Source organism: Equus przewalskii, chromosome 5 (genome assembly GCF_037783145.1).
Source record: "Equus przewalskii isolate Varuska chromosome 5, EquPr2, whole genome shotgun sequence".
In the NCBI taxonomy this organism is placed as follows: domain Eukaryota; kingdom Metazoa; phylum Chordata; class Mammalia; order Perissodactyla; family Equidae; genus Equus; species Equus przewalskii.
Genome location: NC_091835.1, coordinates 75,026,498 through 75,049,102, shown reverse-complemented (window position 1 = coordinate 75,049,102; position 22,605 = coordinate 75,026,498). Strand labels below are relative to the sequence as shown.

The following is a 22,605-nucleotide window of genomic DNA, read 5'->3' as shown; positions in this document are numbered from 1 at the left end:
AGCACCTGGAAGAATGAAGTTACCATTTACTGAGATGGAGAAGACAGCGAGGAAGACAGTTTGGGCAGGGCAGGGAGGCAGAAAGCAGGCAGAAGTTCTGTTTTAAACATATTAATTTTGAAATGCGTAATAAACATCTAAATGGAGATGTCAAGTGTTATGTTAGATATATGACTCTGGAATGCAGGAGGGCAGTCCCGGTTGGAAATATAATTTGAGAGTTGCCATTGTATGGGTGATATTTAACGCTATAAGACTAGATAAAATTATGAAGGGAGAAATGTAGAGAGAAAAGAAACTCAAGGACTGAGTCCTGGGGAAATCCAAGGTTTAGAGAACAGGAAAATCAGGAGGAACCAGCAAAGGAGCGTGAAGAGGAGAGGCCACAGATACCAGAGGAACAAGAAGGGATGGTGTTCTGTAAACCAAATGAAGAAAGCATCTTAAGGAATAGCATGATCAACTGTGTCAAGTGTCGACAATAGGTTAAATAAGATGAGGGCTAAGAACTGATCATTCAAGAACATGAAAATCATTGCATGGAAGTCAGGAACATGAAAGAGCAGTTTTGGTGGAGCGTGGGAGTAACAGCCTAACTAGACTGGGTTTAAGAGAGAGTGAGAGAGGTCTGACATTAACAACAAGTTGAGAGGACGTGAATCTATAGTAAATTTTATACATCGTTGATGGGAACAAATGTCACACACTTGGAACGCAATTTACCATTATCCTTTTTTTTTTTTGGAGGAAGATTAGCCCTGAGCTAACATCTGCTGCCAATCCTTCTCTTTTTGCTAAGGAAGACTGGCCCTGAGCTAACATCCGTGCCCATCTTCCTCCACTTTATATGTGGGACGCCTGCCACAGCATGGTTTGCCAAGCAGTGCCATGTCTGCACCTGGGATCCAAACTGGTAAACCCCAGGCCGCCAAAGCGGAACATGTGAACTTAACCCCTGCGCCACTGGGCAGCCCTTTTGGGTTCTGCTCTCTATCTTAATCAAAGTTCTTGAAAGATTAGTTTATACACACCCTTTAAGGAATACTTCCTTACCTTTTTTCACTCATCAACCCACTCTAACCTTGCCTTTGCTCCCCACTCTGAAATTGCTTGTCAAAGTCACCAAGCACATCTACACTAACAAAATCAATGGCTATTCTTCAGTCCTAATCTTCCAGGATAAAACTCTATGGTTTGCACATCTGCATTTTAATTCCAACTAACCTCATATTCGAATCCATATTTTCCCTTGTCCTGTTTCTTATCTATATTTTTCTGTTTCACCGCGCACTTTCTTATGGAATGAGAAATGTAAACCAACAGTCAAAGGGTGTATCCTGAGAACTGTAGGTAAGACTCCTGGCTGCAGCAGAGTGAACATAATGGAATCATGGGGGGCCGTGAGGAAGATAAGGAAGGGCTGGAGAAATAGTGGGTACTGGGCTCGGGATTTGGACTTTGTTTAGCAGGTAATATAGAGCCATTAAAGGTTTTTATGCAAAAAGAGGAAGATTGGCAACAGATGTTAGCTCAGAACCAATTTTCCTCACACATACAAATTTAAAAAAAAAATTTTTTTAAGGTTTTATACAAGAAACGCTCAGTACTAGACTGCTGGAATGTGGGAAGATTGTTCTGGCAGCAGATAAAAAATTACCCGTGGGGAAAGGGTAGGGGGTGGAGAAATAGGATGCAAGGAGATCATGTGGGATGTTTATTATAGTAGTAATCGGTAATGAGGGCATAAATTAGTGTAGTGGTGTTAAAAAGGGAAAGGAGAGATCAATGGAAAGACATTACCACTAAACTTTAACCAAGTTAACTTTAGTACTGATGACAGAACCAATAGCTGCCTCCAGTAAAGAGATGTTAAACCTGAAAGTTCTTAGTCTTCAGTTCCACCAAATTTGATTTGATGGAAACTAGATGAAAATGTAGTAAACACACAAAAATTCTCTCTCTCTGTTAGAGGTACAATTATAGTATTGCTTCCCACTTTCTTCTGAAAAAGTGAAGATCTGGCAATGCCCACCAGTCAGTTTTCGTCTCATCATTGCCTCCCAACCCCCACTGGTGTTCAACATGTTAAGACCAAGAGGAAATAGAAATTCATGCAAAACAGGTTGGGGAAGGCAAATTATCCCAAGTTAAACGCAGTCCCTTTTCTTTCTTTCCAAAGGAAATGGTTCTTGGTGCTCTGAGGAGTTAAATTATAATAACACATGCTAGGAAGATGATGTCAGGGAAGGCGTGGTTAGGCCCTTCGCAAGTCAGAAATTCCTTTAGTTCCAAACATTTCCTCTTTAGATCTCACCTATACTCAAATCTCTCTCTACTGAGGCAACTCTCAAACCCTGAAGAAACAGTGTTGAGACCCTAGAACTCTGATCTTTTTATTTGTCTTTTTTTTTAATGAACCAAGAGTAACCAAAGGCCATTAAAAGAGATGTTTTTCTTAAAAAAGTACCACGTTATTTTGCAGAATCTCTCTTTGAAATCCACATTTCCCCCTTTGTGACTATTTTAATTCCAAAGAAAGGAATAGATATTCAACACCACATCCTGAGGAACAATCTGCCTTTATCAGGCATTATAGGTTTGTTGATTATATTCCTACATTTACCACAGCCAAAAAAGAACAAGAAAACTATGACTGTCATGGGCTCCTCAGGCAACAACTTCCCTGATAAGTGAAGTAGACAAATATCTTTCAAAATAAAACAATCCTCAAACAAGCAAGTCACAACATTGGTGTACAAACAGCTTTTCAAACTGAGCTCACTGGCAATTATTCTCATTCCACAAACTAGAAGTGACGACTACAGTAAATTACGACGTAAAAATTCTCCTTAAAAAAAAGCAGATCTAAGGGCCAGTCCAGTGGTGTAGTGGTTAAGTTCGTGCACTCCACTTCTGTGGCCCAGGGTGCGCAGGTTTGGATCCTGGGCACAGACCTAGACATGGCTCATCAAGCCATGCTGTGGCAGTGTCCCACATACAAAATAGAGGATGACTGGCACAGGTATTAGCTCAGCGACAATCTTCCTCAAGCAAAAAGAGGAACATTGGCAACAGATGTTAGCTCAGGGCCATCTTCTTTATCAACAACAAAAAAAGCAGATCTCTACAAATCTATTATTTCTGGATTTTTGTATAACACAACAATGGACAATAAAAGCAGATATTTATAATGTACTTTTCAGAAGATGAGAATTTGATTGTTCTTTATTTCAGTTTTTTAAATGTTTTGGACAGGTCCAAGAACTTTATTACATAACACTTCGTCTACTTGAAAAACTTGAGTTCTTAATAGAGAGGGCAAATAAGCCAATGTCAAAATTAAAACTTTACCTTGTCATAGAAAAATGTCTGGTAGGATACATATATCAAACTGCTACCAATTTTTTTTCCTGGAAGGGCGGGATTTGGGTAAAGAACAGGACGTGAAGGGAAGATCTGACTTTTTATTTTACATACCTATTTATGTGTAATTTTTTAAAAATGGGCATGTCTTACATTTACTACTAAAAACTAATAAAAGTTACTTTAAAAATTTAATCCTGGGTGTAAAAATGCACAAATTACATGAGCAAACACATCCAAATACTCTTCCCAAAAGAGAAATGAACATATTAAGCCCTACATGTCAACACAAAGACAGACAGCAATGCAGTAATGCTGTAGTTTAAACAGACCCAATATTCACAAAGCTGTACAGACATACAGGGAATCGAGTATAGCCACAAAGTGATGTCATCATAACAGTGACCTGTAAGAACCCAAACAATTCTTGACAACTACATTAGTAAGTATGTATCCACCCTCCTGCATGTTTCCTGAATTGCTTCTCAAACCTTACAAATCATCAGGAAGAGATACGAGTTTTGAATCCAAATCCACAGTCATACCTCTTGTCCCTTCGACTATCCTAGATTTGGAATCTGGTTAAATGTTTCCTAAACTACGAATCAGAGAAAGGGAGTGGGGAGCTAACAAAAGATTTTAGATAGCGTCAAATACATGAAATCCCTAATAGGAAAAAAACTAATTTCTAGAATTCATTTTGCTTTATTTTAATGAGTCTGGGTAACCTGAGAGACCTGGAGAGAAAAAATTAGAAAGGAAACTTTCATATCATACTATGTAAGATTTGAAAAGAATAAAGACAGATGAAATATCCATCTATCAAAATTGTATTTCCATATATATGTTATGTATATATATACGTAATATATATATATTATTGATAACCAACAAATACGTAAGGACTCATATTTCTTAAGGACATAGAATGAATACCATATAAAATCATAAATGAACACTAAGTGTTTGGGTTTAAACGCTTACCCACTGCCTTGATCAGACACTTTAAATCTACCTGTAATAGTCTCTTCAGGCATATGAGAAAGCAGCGGCAATTCTTCCCCCACCCCCCAATACTCCATCAGATGAGCACAAGATCCCTAAATGTCTACGGCACCTCTTTTCTTCAAAGAACAGCGACAACACCAAGTGAGAGGGTGAGGGGTCTTTCTGCTACAGCATGAAGTTCCTCCTAAGCAGCACTGTGTACCCTCAAATGCCAAGAAACTGCCAAGGACATTCCCCGGCAAATGTAGGCACGAGTGTCCGAGTGTCCGAGCGTCCTCGGCCCCCAGACTGCCCACTGCCCAAGCACAGCACAGCTCTGTGGCAGCTGTGGGTTAATCACAGACTCCAAGGACCCCTGCTGAGCCTGGCTGTCTGCAGAGCTTGAAGCACCAGCTCAGCGGCAGAACCCAGAGTCACAGACCTTTCTGCCTGAATCCCAAGGTATGTGTTCTCTTAAGACTCCTTCCCTGCAGGCTGCAGGGGACAAGGTCTCTATCCAGTCTAGAAGAGTTTACCCAGTTCTTGAAGCTGTTGTGATTTCACTGACCATATTTCAGCTACCTGATAATACAGGTGGAATGGGTAGGAAGGAAGGCGGAGTGGGGGAGAATGGAAACAGTTAATCAAAAAGAGAACATAACCTTGGAGGGGTGGGCTGGGAGCCAGGGTCTGAGATGACATATTATCCCTCTGGAGATTGAGTCTATCAGCAGGAAGTCAAACTAACTTCATTTCACAAAGATACAAACTTGCAGCCTGATTTGTTTTTAATTTCCCTGCCTTCTCAGGCCTCACAAACAGGGCCTGTAAATTCCTGAAACTTCAGAACCAGGTGAGAAAAGATGCTGAAAGAAGCGGGGGAAGTGGAACAGAGAGAGGCTCTGAGAGAGAGGAATCCCATTCCCCTCTTAAGGAGAATGTTAAAGCCAAGGGCACTCCCGGATCCCCAGAAAAGGAAGTAGCTGGATTCCAAAAAAGCACTTTTCCATACCTTCTTGTTGTTCTTGTTATAGCCAAAAGTCGAAATCCCAGGCCTGGAAGTCACTGATAGCAGCATTTTCTCTTAAATGTTAGGGAACTGAGAGAGAGAAGGAGAGGGAAGGGGAGGGGGAAGAGGGAGAGGAAAGAGAGGAGAGAAAAAGAGAGAGAGGGAGAGGGGAGAGGGGGAAGGGAGGGGGAGGAGAAAGGGGGAGAGAAGGAGCAAGAGGGAGAGAGATGGGGGGCGGGTAGAATGAACTAGGGCTGCCCATTTACGTCACTGAGAGAAGTTAACCCAGAGTCTGAATGAGGCACTTCCACTGGGTCCTAATGCCCATGATGTTATCTTTTTTATTTTTCACAGGCCTAGTAGCTAAAGCAGAAAGAAAAGTTCTTAAGTCTACCCCTTTCAACTCCATCCCCTTTCCTCTATGAACAACTTCTAATTCTCAGTAAAAAGACAATGAGGATTTTTTTCTCTTAGACCTCAGCTATACGAAGAAGATTTCAAGCTTGATTTAAAGGGACCACTGGGACACTGGGAACACGTGGAAAAAAAACCACTGAGACAGAACATGTGAGATGAGCTGAGGACTCTCCCCACCACGCACCTTTTATATTTACAGTGATCTTAATGCATGAAGAAACAACAAACAAGAGCTCTCCAAAGAACGGAGATAAGCAAAACAGACTATGGGGGACAGAGTTTCAGATCCCTCACAGTTCTATTCCTCTCGGATCATGCTGATGGCTGATGCCTCTCACTCTTCCCCATTCCTCCAGGTGTGACTTCATACTCAAGAAGTAAGTGTCAAACTGGAGTACGTCATGAAACTTGGTGCCTAGTGGTTTCCTTTCCCACTGCCCCCACCCCCAGCTTTATTGAGATATAATTGCCTAGCGGTTTCTTCAACAATTGTAAGCTATCTTGACTCTTTACCCCACGATTTCCTAATCTTCAAGGTCCATGAAGCTGAACCAACCAGAATTACTCACCAAACCTGGAATTTATGCCCAAATTGAAGTTCACAGAGTGGGATGTTTGCTTCAAGTAGTCTCTGAGCTGTAGAAAAAAATAACTATTTAAAAAGCATATGCTTATATATGGAAGATAAAAAAACACACAGACAAAGAGAAGAGTTTAGTGGTTACCAGGGGGAAGGGAGTTGGGGGGCATAAGGGGTGAAGGGGCACAAATATTTACATGATGACTGACAAATAATAATGTACAATGGAAATTTCACAATGTTATAAACTATTATGATCTCAATTTTTTAAAAAGCATATGTTTACAGAGAAGAAAAATACAAAGTTCTTAGGAAAGAAGAACACAAATTAGTCAAGAAACTCACACAGCTGCAACAGCACTCACCTCTAAAAGTTTCAAAGGAATGTCCTGTAGAAGCAGCCTTAACAAGAAAAGAAACTTGCAGGAAACCAAAAACTTAAGAATGATACCCAGTAACTCCTACCCAGTCAAGGAGAACAGGGATGTAGAATGAAAGCCTTCAAATCTCTTCTTAAGGCCACCTTGCTGCCATCATGGAATTCTCTTAAGAAATAAACTAACTCTGTCTGCTTTGCCACAACACACATTAAGCCCAAATCCTTCCTTAAGTGAAGTCCCACTCCGTATTCTAGTTTTCCTGTCACCTTTTCCTACGATAATGGGACAGACAGTACTAACGTTCTGCAGAGTAAATACACACACACTACACCCTCAATCTCTAACTTTCATTTCCAATAGGACAGGAAGTGCCTGCTCAGCTCAAGGGACACAGGAAGGGTGGGAGCAGCCTCAATGTGGGAATTGCAACCGACATTGGAAGCACAGCAACCAAATGCAGTAAATAAATGAATAAAGGCATCTCTCAGTGATACCATATTTTTTTTTAAAGTCCCTTTTCTGCCCTCAGAGAGTCTCATTCATCACATGCCAAGTTACCCTTGCCATTTAGGCCCTTAGTTGATGTCTTCTCCCTTAGCCTAACAATGTGGTAGAAAAACCTTAATCTTTAAGGCCTGATTAATAACAGGATTCATATGAGGCCGGCTCCGTGGCCAAGTGGTTAAGTTCGCACGCTCCGCTGCGGAGGCCCAGGGTTCAGATCCTGGGCGCGGCTCGTCAGGCCACGTTGAGGCGGCCACGTTGAGGCGGCCACGTTGAGGCAGTGTCCCACATCCCACAACTAGAAGGACCTGAAACTAAGATATACAACTAGGTACGGGGGGGGTTGGGGAGATAAAGCAGAAAAAAAAAGATTGGCAACAGTTGTTAGCCCAGGTGCCAATCTTTAAGAAAAATAAATAAATAAATAATGGGATTTATGATGGCAGTCAACCTAATTTTATTTTTTGAAATTCTAATATTCTCCATGTGTTGTGTTCTACTGCATTCTGTAATGCTCAGTGATATCTTAGAATTTAAAATAGTTAAAACCACGAGTTTGAGAGAGAAGCAGACATGAGTTCAAATCCTGACACCATCGTTAGTTACTATTTATGTGACTTCATGCCAGGTTACTTAACATCTCTAATTCACTAATTTGCAAAATGGATTTAATACCTACTTCATTAGCCTTTGGAATCAAATCTAAGTGCTGGTTCAATCCTGTCACTCAGAAGCTGAGTGACACTAGGAGAATTACCTCCCATGTCTGAACCTTACTTTTCTCATCTATATAATAAATAAATACTAACTAACTCCTAAAATTGCAGTGAAATGAAACAAAGCAATGCATACAAAGGCCTTAGACCCAAGGTGCCTGGCACTTGGTAAACACTCAATAGGTGTCAGCTCGACTATGATTGATTACTGTCTCCCATTGTGTGCCCCTCTGGGTAATGTATAACCCAGATCTAATGATCTGAAGTGAACATTTCCAAAAACTAGTATCTAAGTTACATTCAAAAGATTATACTAGAACTAGGCAGGCTAAACTATCTAACTGGAAATACTGGATAAAAAGTTTCAGGAATCATTCACTTCAATTTCTTCTCTTTCTCTACCTTCCATGAGCAAACAATCTGATTATTTGAAAATTCTTTTCACAATTTTCCATCTACTGGAAATGGATGGAACGTCTCTTATCTCTAGAAAAAAAGAAACAAAATAACTCAGAATCAAAATGCACTAGATACAAGACATCCCAGCTCCCATTTCTCTTGAGTCTCCTACCACTCTAAGAAATAGAAATAGGCCTAGAAAAAAAGGTAGGATTTTCATGCATCCTAAGCTTTAACACAATCTCTCTACCCCAAAAGTAGACAGTATCAGACAGAAGGGAGATGAAGAAGAATCCAATTAAATAAATACTATTTTATATGAACTAATACAAAAACCTAGGTGTTTATAGCCATTATAATAAGTTTAGGGCCACAGAAGTAAAATGACCCAGATTTGTGGGTTAATGATGTCAAAGAGCATCAACAAGACTGTACAATGCATCCTTTACTCTGGTAAGTATATTTTTAAAAGAGGTTATGGAATTTGGGGAGGTGATGGAGACAGTAGTGGAGGTCTGTGGTTAGACTGAGGAGATACATGAGAGGAGGAAGGATCCTATTTCTTCCAGTGTGTTTATTTTGCCTCCCCACCATCTGCTTTGCTCATCATATTGCCCACATTTTTCTAGATTTAGTCAATGCCTCTCAAATTCTTGGTTCTCATGGGCCCAGCACCCAAGAGTTGTTTTTCCCAAGAGGGAAAAAGTAAAATAAGAGTTATTTGGAACGTCTCTTGAAAAGAGACAGTTGTACCCCAGATTCAATACGGACTAGTTCGTGATTTCTCCAGAAAAACAATACTTTTAAATAAGTATCTCCGGCAAAGGAGTTGGGCCTAGATCAACCTTGATCTGTACGTTGAAAGATGTCTGCATGCCACCATTGGCCCCTTCACGTCAGGTGGCAGGACTCAGAAGAATGTACTACCTGCAGAGGTGCTGGACCTAGACAGACAGTGGACTGGAGCCAGGCTGATGCGCACATGTGTCTGAAAGAGGGAGACAGGGCCAGTTTGCTAGTGGAGCTCTGCATGTGGTTTAGACACTTGAACAAGGTATATAAGCGACAAAAAGAGCACCACCCGCCCCGCAAGCTATTAATATTCTCTCTGGAGTATCTTTCTTCCTGCTGCTTAACCTTTATGCCCAAAAGACTAGGTAATGGAAACAAACCAAAAAGTTGGATTTATTTCATGGTAAAGAGATGAGGGTAATGCCTTAGGAAAGAGTGGAAAAAAGAGTTTATTTAACTGTTAAGGAAAACTTAAGGAGTTGCATCAAACAACAAAGAAAGCTTAGCCCTGCTCCCTTCTGATGTAGGATGGAATGAAAAAATTGGTCTAAAACTAGAAATTGGGAAAGTTTGGCCTCACAACTCCTTGACTTAACTCATTGGAAAACAGGGAAAAAGACAACTCAAGAATTATTTACCTCACACCCTGGATATCAGTATGCTCTCCTCTCCTATAGCCACAGATACTTCCCAACAAAAATCACTACAAGGAACCTCCTAACAAAATTTTCAAGTCGACTTTTCCTTTGCCAGACACTAAAGAAACGTAAGAATCAAATCACCTAGAATCACTGGGCCAGAAAATCAGCATCATGGAGAAAGACTAGACTGGATTCTACGAATGCCCAGAAAGGTCTGCATTGATTATATGGTAATATTATATTTTCTAAATGTATGTTTCCTTCACACCTGAGACATTAATTTTACTTGGCCTCAGCTATCCCTAAAATAAGTAACTCAGATAATCCCAATAGGGCCGCAACTGAACTCAACAATTATGTTGAACCAAATGAAATGACTGTTTCTATAGGTCAAATATGAATCTTTTCAAATAGGCAAATAACGGCAATTTCATATGGTTAAATCTATCACTGCAAAAAGTGTGAGACCGTGGGATGACGCGTCAGAATACTGATTAATCGGGTAGTTCCGTTCCTTTGTCCTCTCTCATTTTCAGATGGGGGGAAAGAAAACAGAGAGGGAAACTCACTTGCACAAGGTCATGGGGGTCAAATAATGGCACAACTCACACCAGAATCCAGACTTTCTTTCTCGCAATTCAACATCCTTCCAGACCAATCTGATACACCTATAAAACTAAAACTTCTAATGTACATTTTTGGGTCAGAAGTAATAAAGGAAGGGCCTGCCTGGTGGCACAGCAGTTAAGTTTGTGAGCTCCACTTTGGTTCCCCTGGGTTCGCCGGTTTGGATCCCCGGATCCTAGATGCAAACATGCGCACCACTTATCAAGCAAAGGGGGGCAGGAATCCCACACAAAACAGAGGAAGACAGGCACAGATGTTAGCTCAGGGCCAGTCTTCCTCAGCAAAAAAAAAAGTTTCTAAAATATCAATATACATTATTTATAAGGCCACTAGTCACTAGCAGGTTTTACCAGAAACATAATTTTGATGAGGACAGGGACTGTGCCTGGTTTGTGTACACTATCATATCCCTAGCATTTAACAATCACCCAGCTAATTTAAAATTAAGAAATATTTGTTCACTGAAGGAATGGAGCATCTCAATACTAAATTTAATTTGAAAAGATATTACTCATTAAAAATGCTGAAAATAGTGTTGACAGTGACAGAACGGCACATTAGGACAACTAGGAGCTTTTTCCTTTATATTTACAATATATACTACATTCCTCTTATTGCTTACTTTTGTGTCATCAGGCAGTCATAGAGCTTGCATTTACTTGTGTCTCTCCTTTCTACGCTAGATAAAACTATACTCCTATTATCACATTAAAAAGGTACCACCTCAAAAGGTCCATTATAAACTGCACTCCCATAGCATTTTGCACAAACTTTGGTAAGCTTTTAACTCTGCCTGACTGTCCCATTTCTTGTACCCAAATCATGAGCTCCTAGGAAGCAGCCACCAACTTTACTAATCTTTTTATCTTGGACACCTAAACATAATTCATGCTCAAGAATGTTAGCTGAAAGAATACGATTTTCACTTCAAGTGTCTCCAATGGGAAAGTGAATTCCCAATGGCTATTAAGAGAACACTGCCACCTCCTGGGTAATACAGGTTGTGCATCCTTTAGCAAATACCAAGAAAACAAAGTACAGAATTTGTATACAGGTAGATCAGAAGTTTGAAATTTAAACCCAGCTCTGGGGACCGGCCCCGTGGCTCAGCGGTTAAGTTCACGGGCTCCGCTTCCGCCGCCCAGGGTTTCAGTCGTTCGGATCCTGGGCGCCGACACAGCACCACTTGTCAGGCCACGCTGAGGTAGCGTCCCACATGCCACAACTAGAAGGACCCATAACTAAAAATATACAACTATGTACCAGGGAGCTTTGGGGAGAAAAAGGAAAAATAAAATCTTTAAACCCAGCTCTACCATCTGCTATGTTAAACTGGAAAATCTCAATTTTTTAAAACATCAATTTCTCCTTTTACAAAGTGGGCATAGGATCTGTCCCATATCTCAGGGCTTGTGATAGTCAAATCACATAATGACTGTAAAAGTACTTTGTCGGTTATAAGGCATTTTACAACTATGAGATGTATTTCTTTCACCCATACATGATATTTACTATACCATGTTGAGTACAAAAAGACCATCCTTTTTTTTTTGCAAATTGAATATTTTATTAACATAGTAGCTGTCTTAACAAATCCATCTTACTCCTTACTACAAATCTAAATAAATAACTTGCAGCTTGAGGGTCAGAGCCAACTCATTAAATTTCAGCTAGCTAATGGCAAATTTCTTTCTTTATACGTTAGTCATCAACTTCACTATCACCACGATCACGACATCACAACGTCACTATCATCAACTTATTAAAGTGCGTTGTTGAACATAAAAAATATAGTAAAATTAAAACTTCATGGAGATACCATTTCTCCCTACCAGACTGGTAAAAATCCAGGCTTGACAACAAACTGTTGGAGAGATGGTGGTAAAAATGTACTCTCATATATTGTTCGTGGAAATGCAAAACAGCATATCTCCTTTCACACTATCTAGCAAAATTACACATGCTTTTACCCTTTAACCTAACAGTTCTACTTCTAGGAATGTATCTCAAAGATACAATGGCAAAAATACGACAATATGCACAAGGTATATTCATACCAGTAAGCAAAGAAGCTATCAAAAACTACTAGGGTTGTTTTACCGTTCACCTCAAATTCATGATCTTAAAATGAGGTATGAATTTTCACTGAGTCCCTTTAAAAAGGTAACATCAAAATAATAAAACTAAGATTGATGTTTGTTGTAAGTCATATCTAAAACCAAGTATAAATATAAAAATCTTATTTCCTGTTGTAATTTCAGAGGAACTACCATATGGGAAAGCTCTTAGGTAAATGTCTTATAAATTACTGTTTCTCATTTTCAGTCATACCCCAATGACTCCAGCAAGCTAATGTCCTGTCTTCTAAGATATGCATCAAACCTAGAACACATTAAAAATCATATAAAGTCCAAGATAGTTTTAATTATTCATTGATGAAGCATTTATTTTCCTATTGTAACAAGTGTGAGTTTTTTGATTGTTAATAAAACAATCTGTCAACTACCAAAAAAATACCCTGCTGGAGTTGTGTCAAAATGATTCAAGGGGGCCGGCCCCGTGGCCGAGTGGTTAAGTTCACACGCTCGGCTGCAAGCGGCCCAGTATTTCGTTGGTTCGAATCCTGGGCGCGGACATGGTACCACTCCTCAAGCCACGCTGAGGCGGTGTCCCACATGCCACAACTAGAAGGACCCACAACTAAGAATATACAACTATGTACCGGGGGGCTTTGGGGAGAAAAAGGAAAAAAAATTTAAAAAAATAAAAAAAAAAAGGCTTCAAGAGGGGCCAGCCCAGTGGCACAGTGGTTAAGTTCGCATGTTCCGCTTCTCGGCAGCCCGGGGTTTGCAGGTTCGCATCCCGGGTGTGGACATGGCACTGCTTGGCACACCATGCTGTGGTAGGCGTCCCACATATAAAGTAGAGGAAGATGGGCACAGATGTTAGCTCAGGGCCAGTCTTCCTCAGCAAAAAAGAGGAGGACTGGCAGTAGTTAGCTCAGGGCTAATCTTCCTCAAAAAAAAAAAAAGGATTCAAGAGTCTAGAGGGGTCTTCCACTGTCCAAAGATAGGACAAGTTGAACATCAAAAAGAATAACAATCACAAAGAATGTAAACACATCAAAGTTATTAAAATTCATAATAATTTTTTAAAACTCTGATCACCTTTAGAGGATATTATTGAACCAACTTATTCTCAGAATTAGCAAGTAAAAAGAAACAAATCAAATATATAGCCTACCTTTTCTGTATGAACTGTATCTCTGAATAATCAAACAGTTGATGAAGCAAAGATCTTCTTTAAAGAAGAATTCAAAATAATAAAGAAATAAGAAAGAATAGGGGCCGGCCTGGTGGCCCAGCAGTTAAGTTTGCACATTCCACTTCAGCGGCCTGGGGTTCACTGGTTCTGATCCCGGGTGCAGACCTACACACCGCTTATCAAGCCATGCTGTGGCAGGCGTCCCACATATAAAGTAGAGGAAGATGGGCACAGATGTCAGCTCAGGGCTAATCCTCCTCAAAAAAATAATTTTTTTTAAAAAAAGAAACAATAGAAAAGCACCACTTTGCAACCCCTAGTAAAACAGTTGATCTAGGCAATGATTATCAAAGGTTACTAAAACCACTAGGTTAAAAACTGATTGGGTATCATAGAAAAAAAACTATATAAAATTATCCCTTATGAATATAGATGTAAAAACTTTAACAAAATATTAGCAAACTGAATTCAGAAACATCTAAAAAGGGTTTATACACAATGACCAATTGGGATTTATTCCAGGAATGCAAGGCTGGTTAAACGACCAACAATCAAGTAATTTTATACGGCATACTAATAGAACAAAGGAAAAAATCCACATGATCATCTCAATAGATGCAGAACAAACATTTGACAAAATCTAATACTCATTCATGATAAAACCTCTCAACTAACTAATAATAGGTGGGGATTTCCTAAATTTGAAAGATAAAGAACAGTTCTGAAAACACTACAGCTAACATCATGCTTAATGCTGAAAGACTGAATGCATTCCCCCTAAAATCAGGACAAGGCAAGGGTATCTGCTCTCACCATTTCTATTCAACATTATGCTGGAAGTTCTAGACAATGCACTAAGAAAAAGCCAACAGCCTGCAAACAACAACAAACTAACAATAACAAAGCCAAATAGCTTAGGGGCCAGCCGTGTAGCCAAATGGTTAAGTTCATGCACTCTGCTTCAATGGTCCAGGGTTTCGCTGGTTCGGATCCTGGGCACGGACACGGCACCACTCGTCAGGCCACGTTGAGGCGGCGTCCCACATGCCACAACTAGGAGGACCGACAATGAAAAATACACAACTATGTGCTGGGGGGATTTGGGGAGGAAAAAAAAAAGGTAGATTGGCAACAGTGGTTAGCTCAGGTGCCAATCTTTAAAAAAAAAAACAAAAAAAATCAAATAGCTTAAAGGCATCCAGATTGGAAAGGAAGAAGTAAAATTGTCTTTATTCACAAAGAACATGATTATCTTCGTAGAAAATTCTAAGGAACCCACAATAAAACTACTAGAATTAATAAATGAGTCCAGTGAGATCATAGGATACAAGACCAAAATACAAAAATCAACTGTATTTCTAAACACTAGGAATAAACAGACTAAAATGAAATTAAGAAAACAATTCCAGGGGGCTGACGCCGTGGCTGAGTGGTTAAGTTTGCGCATTCCACTTCAGAGGCCCAGGGTTTTGCGGGTTTGGATCCTGGGTATGGACATGGCATCGCTCATCAAGCCACGCTGAGGCAGTGTCCCACATGCCACAACTAGAAGGACCCACAACTAAAAAAATACAACTATGTAATGGGGGGCCTTGGGGAGAAAAAGGAAAAATAAAATCTTTAAAAAAAAAAAAAGAAAAGGAAACAATTCCATTAACCATAGTCCCAAAGGTTTTAAATATTTAGGAATAAATTTAACAAAACAAATATAAAATTTATGCACTGAAAATTATAAAACATTGCTGAGAGAAATTAAAGAAGTAATTGTTAAGATGGTAATTTTCCCAAAATTGATGCAATTCCTATCAAAATCCTACCAGGCTTCTTTGTAGAAGTTGATGAAAATGCAAAGGACCTAGGAAAACCAAAACCATTTAAAAAAAGAACAAAGCTGAAATATTTACACTAATAGATTTCAAAACCTATTATAAAGCTAAAGTAATCAAGAGAATGTGGTATTGGTGTAAAAATAGGAATACAGATCAATGGAACAGAATTGAGAGACCAGAAAGAAATCTTTATATCTGTGGTCAATTAATTTTCTTTTTTTTTTTTTTTTAAAGATTTTATTTTTTTCCTTTTTCTCCCCAAAGCCCCCTGGTACATAGTTGTACATTCTTCGTTGTGGGACCTTCTAGTTGTGGCATGTGGGACGCTGCCTCAGTGTGGTTTGATGAGCAGTGCCATGTCCACATCCAGGATTCGAACCAACGAAACACTGGGCCATCAGCGCGCAAACTTAACCACTCGGCCACGGGGCCAGCCCCTATGGTCAATTAATTTTCAATGAAGGTGCCAAGACAATACAATGAGGAAAGAATTTCTCCACAAATAATGCTGGGATACTTGGACATCAACGTGCAAAAAAAATAAAATTAGACTCTTACCTCATACCATACACAAAAATTAACTCAAAATGGATCACAGAATTAAATGCAAATACTAAAACTACAGTCTTCTAAAAGAAAACATAGGAGAAAATCTTCATGACTCTGGGCTAGCAGAGTTCTTAGACATAACACCAAAAGTATGAGCCACAAAAGAAAAACATGATAAATTGGACTTCATTACAATTTAAAACTTTTGACTTTCAAAAGATACCATTAAGAAAATGAAAAAACAAGGGGCCTGGCCCTGTGGCTAAGTGGTTACGTCTGCAAGCTCCACTTTGGCAGCCCAGGGTTTCACTGGTTCAGATTCTGGGTGTGGACCTAGCGCCATTCATCAAGCCACGCTAAGGAGGCATCCCACATAGCAGAGCCAGAAGGACCTACAGCTAGAATACACAACTATGTACTTGGGGGCTTTGGGGAGAAGAAGAGAACAACAAAAAAAAAGAAGTTTGGCAATAGATGTTAGCTCAGGTGCCAGTCTTTAAAAAAAAAAAATTAAAAAAAAAAAAAGAAAATGAAAAACAAGCCACTGGCTGGAAGAAAATATTGCAAATCATGTATCTAATAAACAAATTGTATCTAGAGTATATAAAGAACTCTTACAATTCAATAATAAGACATAACCCAAGTAAAAAATAGGTAAAAGAGTTGAACAGACATTTCACCAAAGACATCTAAAAGACTAACAAGCACAGGAAAAGCAGCTCGGAATCATTACACATCAGGGAAATGCAAATTAAAACAACACTGAGATACTATTATAAAAACACAGACAATAACAAGTGCTGATGAGGACGTAGAGAAACTAGAACCCTCATACATTGCTGGTGGGAAGGTAAAATGGTGCAGGCACTTTGGAAAACAGTTTGCAATTTTTAAAAAGTTAATCACATTTTTAACAATATTACTTTATATAAAGCTTTGCTATCCTGGAGGGAATTCCAGCCCCTTCATCATTCTTTTTCAAAATTATCCTGGCTTCTCTTGGCTGTTTTGTCTTCCACAAAAATTTTAGGATTCATGTAAATTCTGTGCAAAACCCTGTTGAGAATTTTTTAATACAAACGTTTCTTTCTCCTTTTTTTGCAGAGAAAGACTCACCCTGAGCTAACATCTGTTGCCAATCTTCCTCTCTTTCTTTTTTTTCTCCCCAAAGCCCCAGTGCATGGTTGTATATCTTAGTTGTTAAGTCCTTCTAGCTTTTCTATGTGAGCCGCCACCACCACATGGCAACTGACAGACAAGTGGTGTAGCTTCATGACCGGGAAGCAAACCCAGGATGCGGAAGTTGTGAGTACCGAACTTTAACCACTAGGCCATCAGAGCTGGCTCCCTGTTGAGATTTTGATTGGAATCATGCTAAATTTATAAATTACCTTGAGGAGAGCGTCTATCTTTTTTTGATACTGTTTCCCCCCATTGAACATGGCATATTAGTTATCTATTGCTGCATAACAATATTACTGTAAACTCAGTGGTGTAAAACGACATTTATTATCTCACAGTTTCCCTGGGTGAGGTGTCTGGGCATGGCTTGCTAGGCAGCAAAGTGTTGGCCAGGGCTGAGTTCTCATCTGAGGCTCAAGTTAGGAAGGATCCACTTCTGTGACAGGATTTTTGGCAGCAATCAGGTCCTTGCAGGCTGTTAGACTAAGGGCCTCAGTTTCTTGCTAAGTGTTGCCTGGGGGCTGTCTTCAACTCATTGCCATGTGGCCCTCTCCTTAGGGCAGCTCACAACACGGCAGCTTGCTTCTTGACAGCCAAGAAGGGAGTCACCTTTGCCATATTCTGTTAGAAGCAAATCACAGGTCCCATTCATACTCCAGAGGAAAGAATTACACAAGCGCATGAATCCCAGGAGGATCATGGGAGCCAGCTTAGAGTTTGGAATATATGGTATACCTTTCCATTTAATAATTTCTCCATAAAATTCTTATGCATCCTATATTAGGTTTATTCATATATACTTCTCAGTTTTTAATGTTATCATAACCAGGCACAGATATTACTTCAGTATAGGAAGATTACTGAATTGTGAATACTGATCTTTTATCTAGCAACCTTCTTGAACTCTCTTATTAGCCCCAACAATTTACCTGTAGATTCACTTGGATTTTCCTCATAAATATCATTTGTGAATAATAAAAGTTTTGGGGTTTTTTCTTGTAATCCTTATACCATTTATTTCTCTTTCTTTTATTGTCTTATTGGACAATAAGACCTCTGAAAAAATATTTAACAGAAGATGTGAGACCAGGCCTGTTCCCTAACAAATCAGGTTTATCAGGATGTTCCTCTCCTTGTCCAGTTCGCTAAGAGCTTTGAAGATGCATAGGTATTTAATTTTATCAAATACCTTTTCTGCAATGACCAGAAGCAACAAATAGATTTTGTCTCTTAATCTGTTGATGTGGTAAATTATGCATATGTTCTAATGTTAAACCATTCTAGCATCCTTGGGATAAATACTATTTGGTCATAAAATATATATTCTATGACTTTTGCACTTATGTCTTTATAATTTATTTTTCTTACACTGTCCTTGTCTGGTTTTGGTTTTAAAGTTTATACTAACTTAACAAAACAAGTTGTGAAGTTTTCCTTCTTTTCTATTTCTTGGAACAAAGTGCATAAGATTAGGATTATCTATTTTTTGAAGGTTTCACAGCACTCCCACATAAAACTGGGTTTTTTTCCTGTATAAATGTTTAAACTACAAAACTTCTAATCTCAGCAGGTTCTCAAATATTTCCCAACACTCCTGCAAGACTCTAGTTAGTGCTCTCGTAGTCTCTACAACAGCTATTCTAAATATTTACCATTCTCAAGCTTTCTATGTCTCCCTATATTCTTAGCATATAATATTCATCTATCTTCAACCTTTTCATCTCTATTGGCTTCTTGCTCAGCACTGATGTGATGGTTTTTTTAAAAAGACAAAACGAAAACACACATACACCCAAAACAAACAAAAGCCCCTTCCCTGAATTCTAGCTTCTTCTCTATTCTTGTTCTTTTAATTTTCCCCATAGTCAAGAACAATCTACATTTGCTAAGTGTCCTCATCTCTCATTCATTTTCTTCCCCATTCATTTTTTACTCTATTATAAGTTATGTTAGACTTGGGAAATCATTAGTAGGTTCCATAAAAATACAACATAACCAGATTTGCATTTCTGAAGGATCACCTGTGGCTACACTGTAAAAAAAGATTGGAAGTGAGTGAAATTGACAGGAGGGAGACCTAAATTAAGAAGCTTAATGAGCAGGGCTGGCCCGGTGGTTGAGTGGTTAAGTTCATGTGCTCATGTGCTCCACTGCAGGCGGCCCAGTGCTTTGTGAGTTCAAATCCTGGGCACGGACATGGCACTGCTCATCAAACCACGCTGAGGAGGCATCCCACATGCCACAACTAGAAGGACCCACAACGAAGGATATACAACTATGTACCGGGGGGCTTTGGGGAGAAAAAGGAAAAAAATAAAATCTTTAAAAAAAAAAAAGAAGAAGCTTAATGAGGATAGTAGCAATGGGAATAGGGAGAAGTGGATGGATTTGAGACCTATTATAGGATGTGAAGGATGAGGAAAACAAAGATTACACGTGCATTTCCAGGTGAATAATGGATTGTGATGATGTTCATTGAATAGAATATACAAATTAAGAAATCTGACTACATAAAGATAAAAATTTCCTACATAACAAAACCACAAAAGGAAAACCAAAGGTCAAAGGATAAACTGGGAGGGGGGAGGAAATGTATGCAACTCATTTCACAAAAGAATGATTTCCAAAATATATGACAACTTTCTAAAAATCAATGTCAAAACTCTAATATTCAACAAATAAATGGGAAAATATATGAATAATTCATAAAAAGGAAACAAATGGTTCTTAAAAATACAAAAAGATACTTAACCTCATTCATAATTTTCAAAAAGTAAAATAACACTGTTACCATTTTACACCTAGTGGAACGGCAAACATTAAAAATAATTGATAATCAACGAGGTGAGGGGACAAAAACAAGTACTCTCCTAGGGTTTTGGTGAGACTGTAATACGGTATGACCAACTTGGAGGGCAATTTGGCAACATCCACCAAAATTAAAAACGTATAAACCTTTTCACTCAGCAATTCTACTTATGGGAATTTACCCTGCAGTTATATTTGCAAACCTGCAAATTGGCAAGATATATAATCTTATTCACTTTAGCATTGTAATAGCTATGATAACTATAAAACATATTGTCCAAATTGGGACACTTTTGAAATAGAAAGAGGGAATGATTAAGATTTAAGCTGGGATAACTGTCCTGGTCCCAAACAAACCAAGAAATATGGTCACTCTGATAATAATAACAAAAATCAATAATAACAAAATCAATAATAACAAAAAATCATGGTGCTGGCTCCATGGCTGAGTGGTTGAGTTCACACGCTCCGCTGCAGCGGCCCAGGGTTCAGATCCTGGGCGCAGACATGGCACCGCTCATCAGGCCACGTTGAGGCGGTGTCCCACATCCCACAACTAGAAGGACTGGCAACTAAGATATACAACTGTGTACAGGGGGGGTTTGGGGAGATAAAGCAGGGGAACAGTTGTTAGCTCAGGTGCCAATCCTTAAAAAAAAAAAAAAAAAAGAGGAAGATTGGCAACAGTTGTTAGCCCAGATGCCAATCTTCAAAAAAAAACAAAAAAAAAAACAACAAAAAACCTTGGCCTCATCCTTGAAAAAAAGAAAAAAAAAATCAAAAATAATACAAATATTCACCAATAGGGAACTTTTAAAATAATAATGATACATCCAGACAATGGAATACTGCATAGCCATAAAAGGAAGCACATTAGGTACTGAACTGATTTGGAAGGTTTTTCAAGATGTATAGTAAAAAAATTTTTTTAAGGAAACATACAAAACAGTGCTTATAGTATGCTATTATTTGTGTAAAAAAGGAAAAAAATATAATTGCTTAGATACAAATAAAATATATCTAGAAGGATATATACAAAACCAATAACAATGTTTGCTTTTGGGCAGGGAAAGTGGATAGCTAGGAAACAGAAACGGGTGGGTGACTTCACTAAATGCCCTTTTGTACTTTTTGAATTTTGAACCAGATGAATAAATAAAATTGTAAAAGAAAATGGTCCTGGTAATGAGTCAGCTAACTGATAAGTTTTATGACACATTTTTCCCCTGCTTGAAATTATACGAATGATAAAAATTCTGTTAAACATTGTGAAACTATAAAGTTCCTTAAACAGTTTTTAAATCATTTTAATTCTGCTTTAAATATAGGAATGAGAATTGTGCAAAACAAAACTAATAAAATGTCAGAAAAATATGAAATCTAAGTACCAGTACTCTTAGTAACTATCACAGAAAATGTACATGTAGTATTACTTTTTCCAATTTCTGTATTTAATAATTCTCACAAGACAGTAATTACATTAGTAATTATTTCCATAGATCATAAATTTATTTGGCACCCCTGTACTTTTTATCATGATTTTTCATCTAATTAAACTCGACTGGAATAATAAATATAAGTGAGTAAATATATTTAGCCTTGAAAATCTCTTACCTAAGTGGTAGTGATTATATATATTACCTGATAATCTAAAATTTGTTTTATCTAAAAATTTCCCAAAGATCAGAAAGGTGTAACAACAGCTTTCAGCAAAGTGACAGGCAAAAGTGGATGATGTAAAAAACTTCAAATTACATAAGATCTTGAGAAATTATGGTTTATGGAGTGTTTAAGTAGACAAATGTGGTTAAAAATTAATTTTACCTAGTCTTTTAGAAATGGTTTTGTTCAGTACTTTGTAATACAAGATTCTGAAAACATTTTTCATATTCTTTAGGTTAAAAAAAACAAGTATTAAAATGCTATCAACCACACTCTGAAGGTTTTTTTCTTTTCGTTATTTCAAATTCTTCCAAATTAGCTTTAGTCTACAGAGAGTTTTTCTAAATCTTTTTTAGGAATTCTGGCAAAATCTATTTTCTCTCAGCATATTATAAATGATTCAGACTTCCTAGAATCTATTCTTATGGCTACCAGAGAAGTCAGATTAAAGGAGACATTATTTGGCAAAATAGAGAAAATATGCATTAAAGCATTGTAAATCTGACTGGTATAATAATATATTGTGATTTTTTTTTTACATGCTCATGCTTCTACTTTTTCAGTCCTATAAAATTTGGTTTTGTAATTACTAAACCAAAGAGGAATGAGGAAAACACATTGGAATAGATAACAGATACATTTGAACTTATATGAAATTTCATTTACTCTATGAAGATCTAACATCAAGTTAAAACATGTACACCAGCATCATAGTGCTCTAGCCAGAATCTAAATCCCATTCAAATACATGTGCTTACTAATGATGTCTTAGCAATTTTTAAATATTTTAATCTATCCCATAGCCTTGATTAATATTATTTAAACTTTCAACTCCAATGAATCCTTTAAAGCCCATGAACCCAAAGCAACACAATGGCAGCATCAGCTTAGCTTCA

At 38.2% G+C, this 22,605-nt stretch overlaps 1 protein-coding gene across 25 annotated transcripts in view; it reads right to left on the bottom strand.

Annotated features, from left to right (window-relative positions):
* RBMS2 (RNA binding motif single stranded interacting protein 2) overlaps positions 1 to 22,605 on the bottom strand; it is an 83,971-nt gene that overhangs the window by 57,752 nt on the left and 3,614 nt on the right. For 8 of the 25 annotated variants that reach the window (XM_070621725.1, XM_070621737.1, XM_070621729.1 and 5 more), the window contains exons 1-2: positions 6,722 to 7,091; positions 6,346 to 6,412 (exon numbers count right to left, since the gene is read on the bottom strand). Coding sequence is in view for 9 of the 25 variants with exons in the window: in XM_008530100.2 (XP_008528322.1) it covers positions 5,363 to 5,428 (66 nt within the window). In the remaining 16 variants the exon portion in view is untranslated. Of the gene's footprint in view, positions 1 to 5,362; positions 5,629 to 6,345; positions 6,413 to 6,721; positions 7,155 to 22,605 lie in introns of those variants that run through there. The other 17 variants (XM_008530102.2, XM_008530104.2, XM_070621721.1 and 14 more) reach the window with 8 other exon arrangements.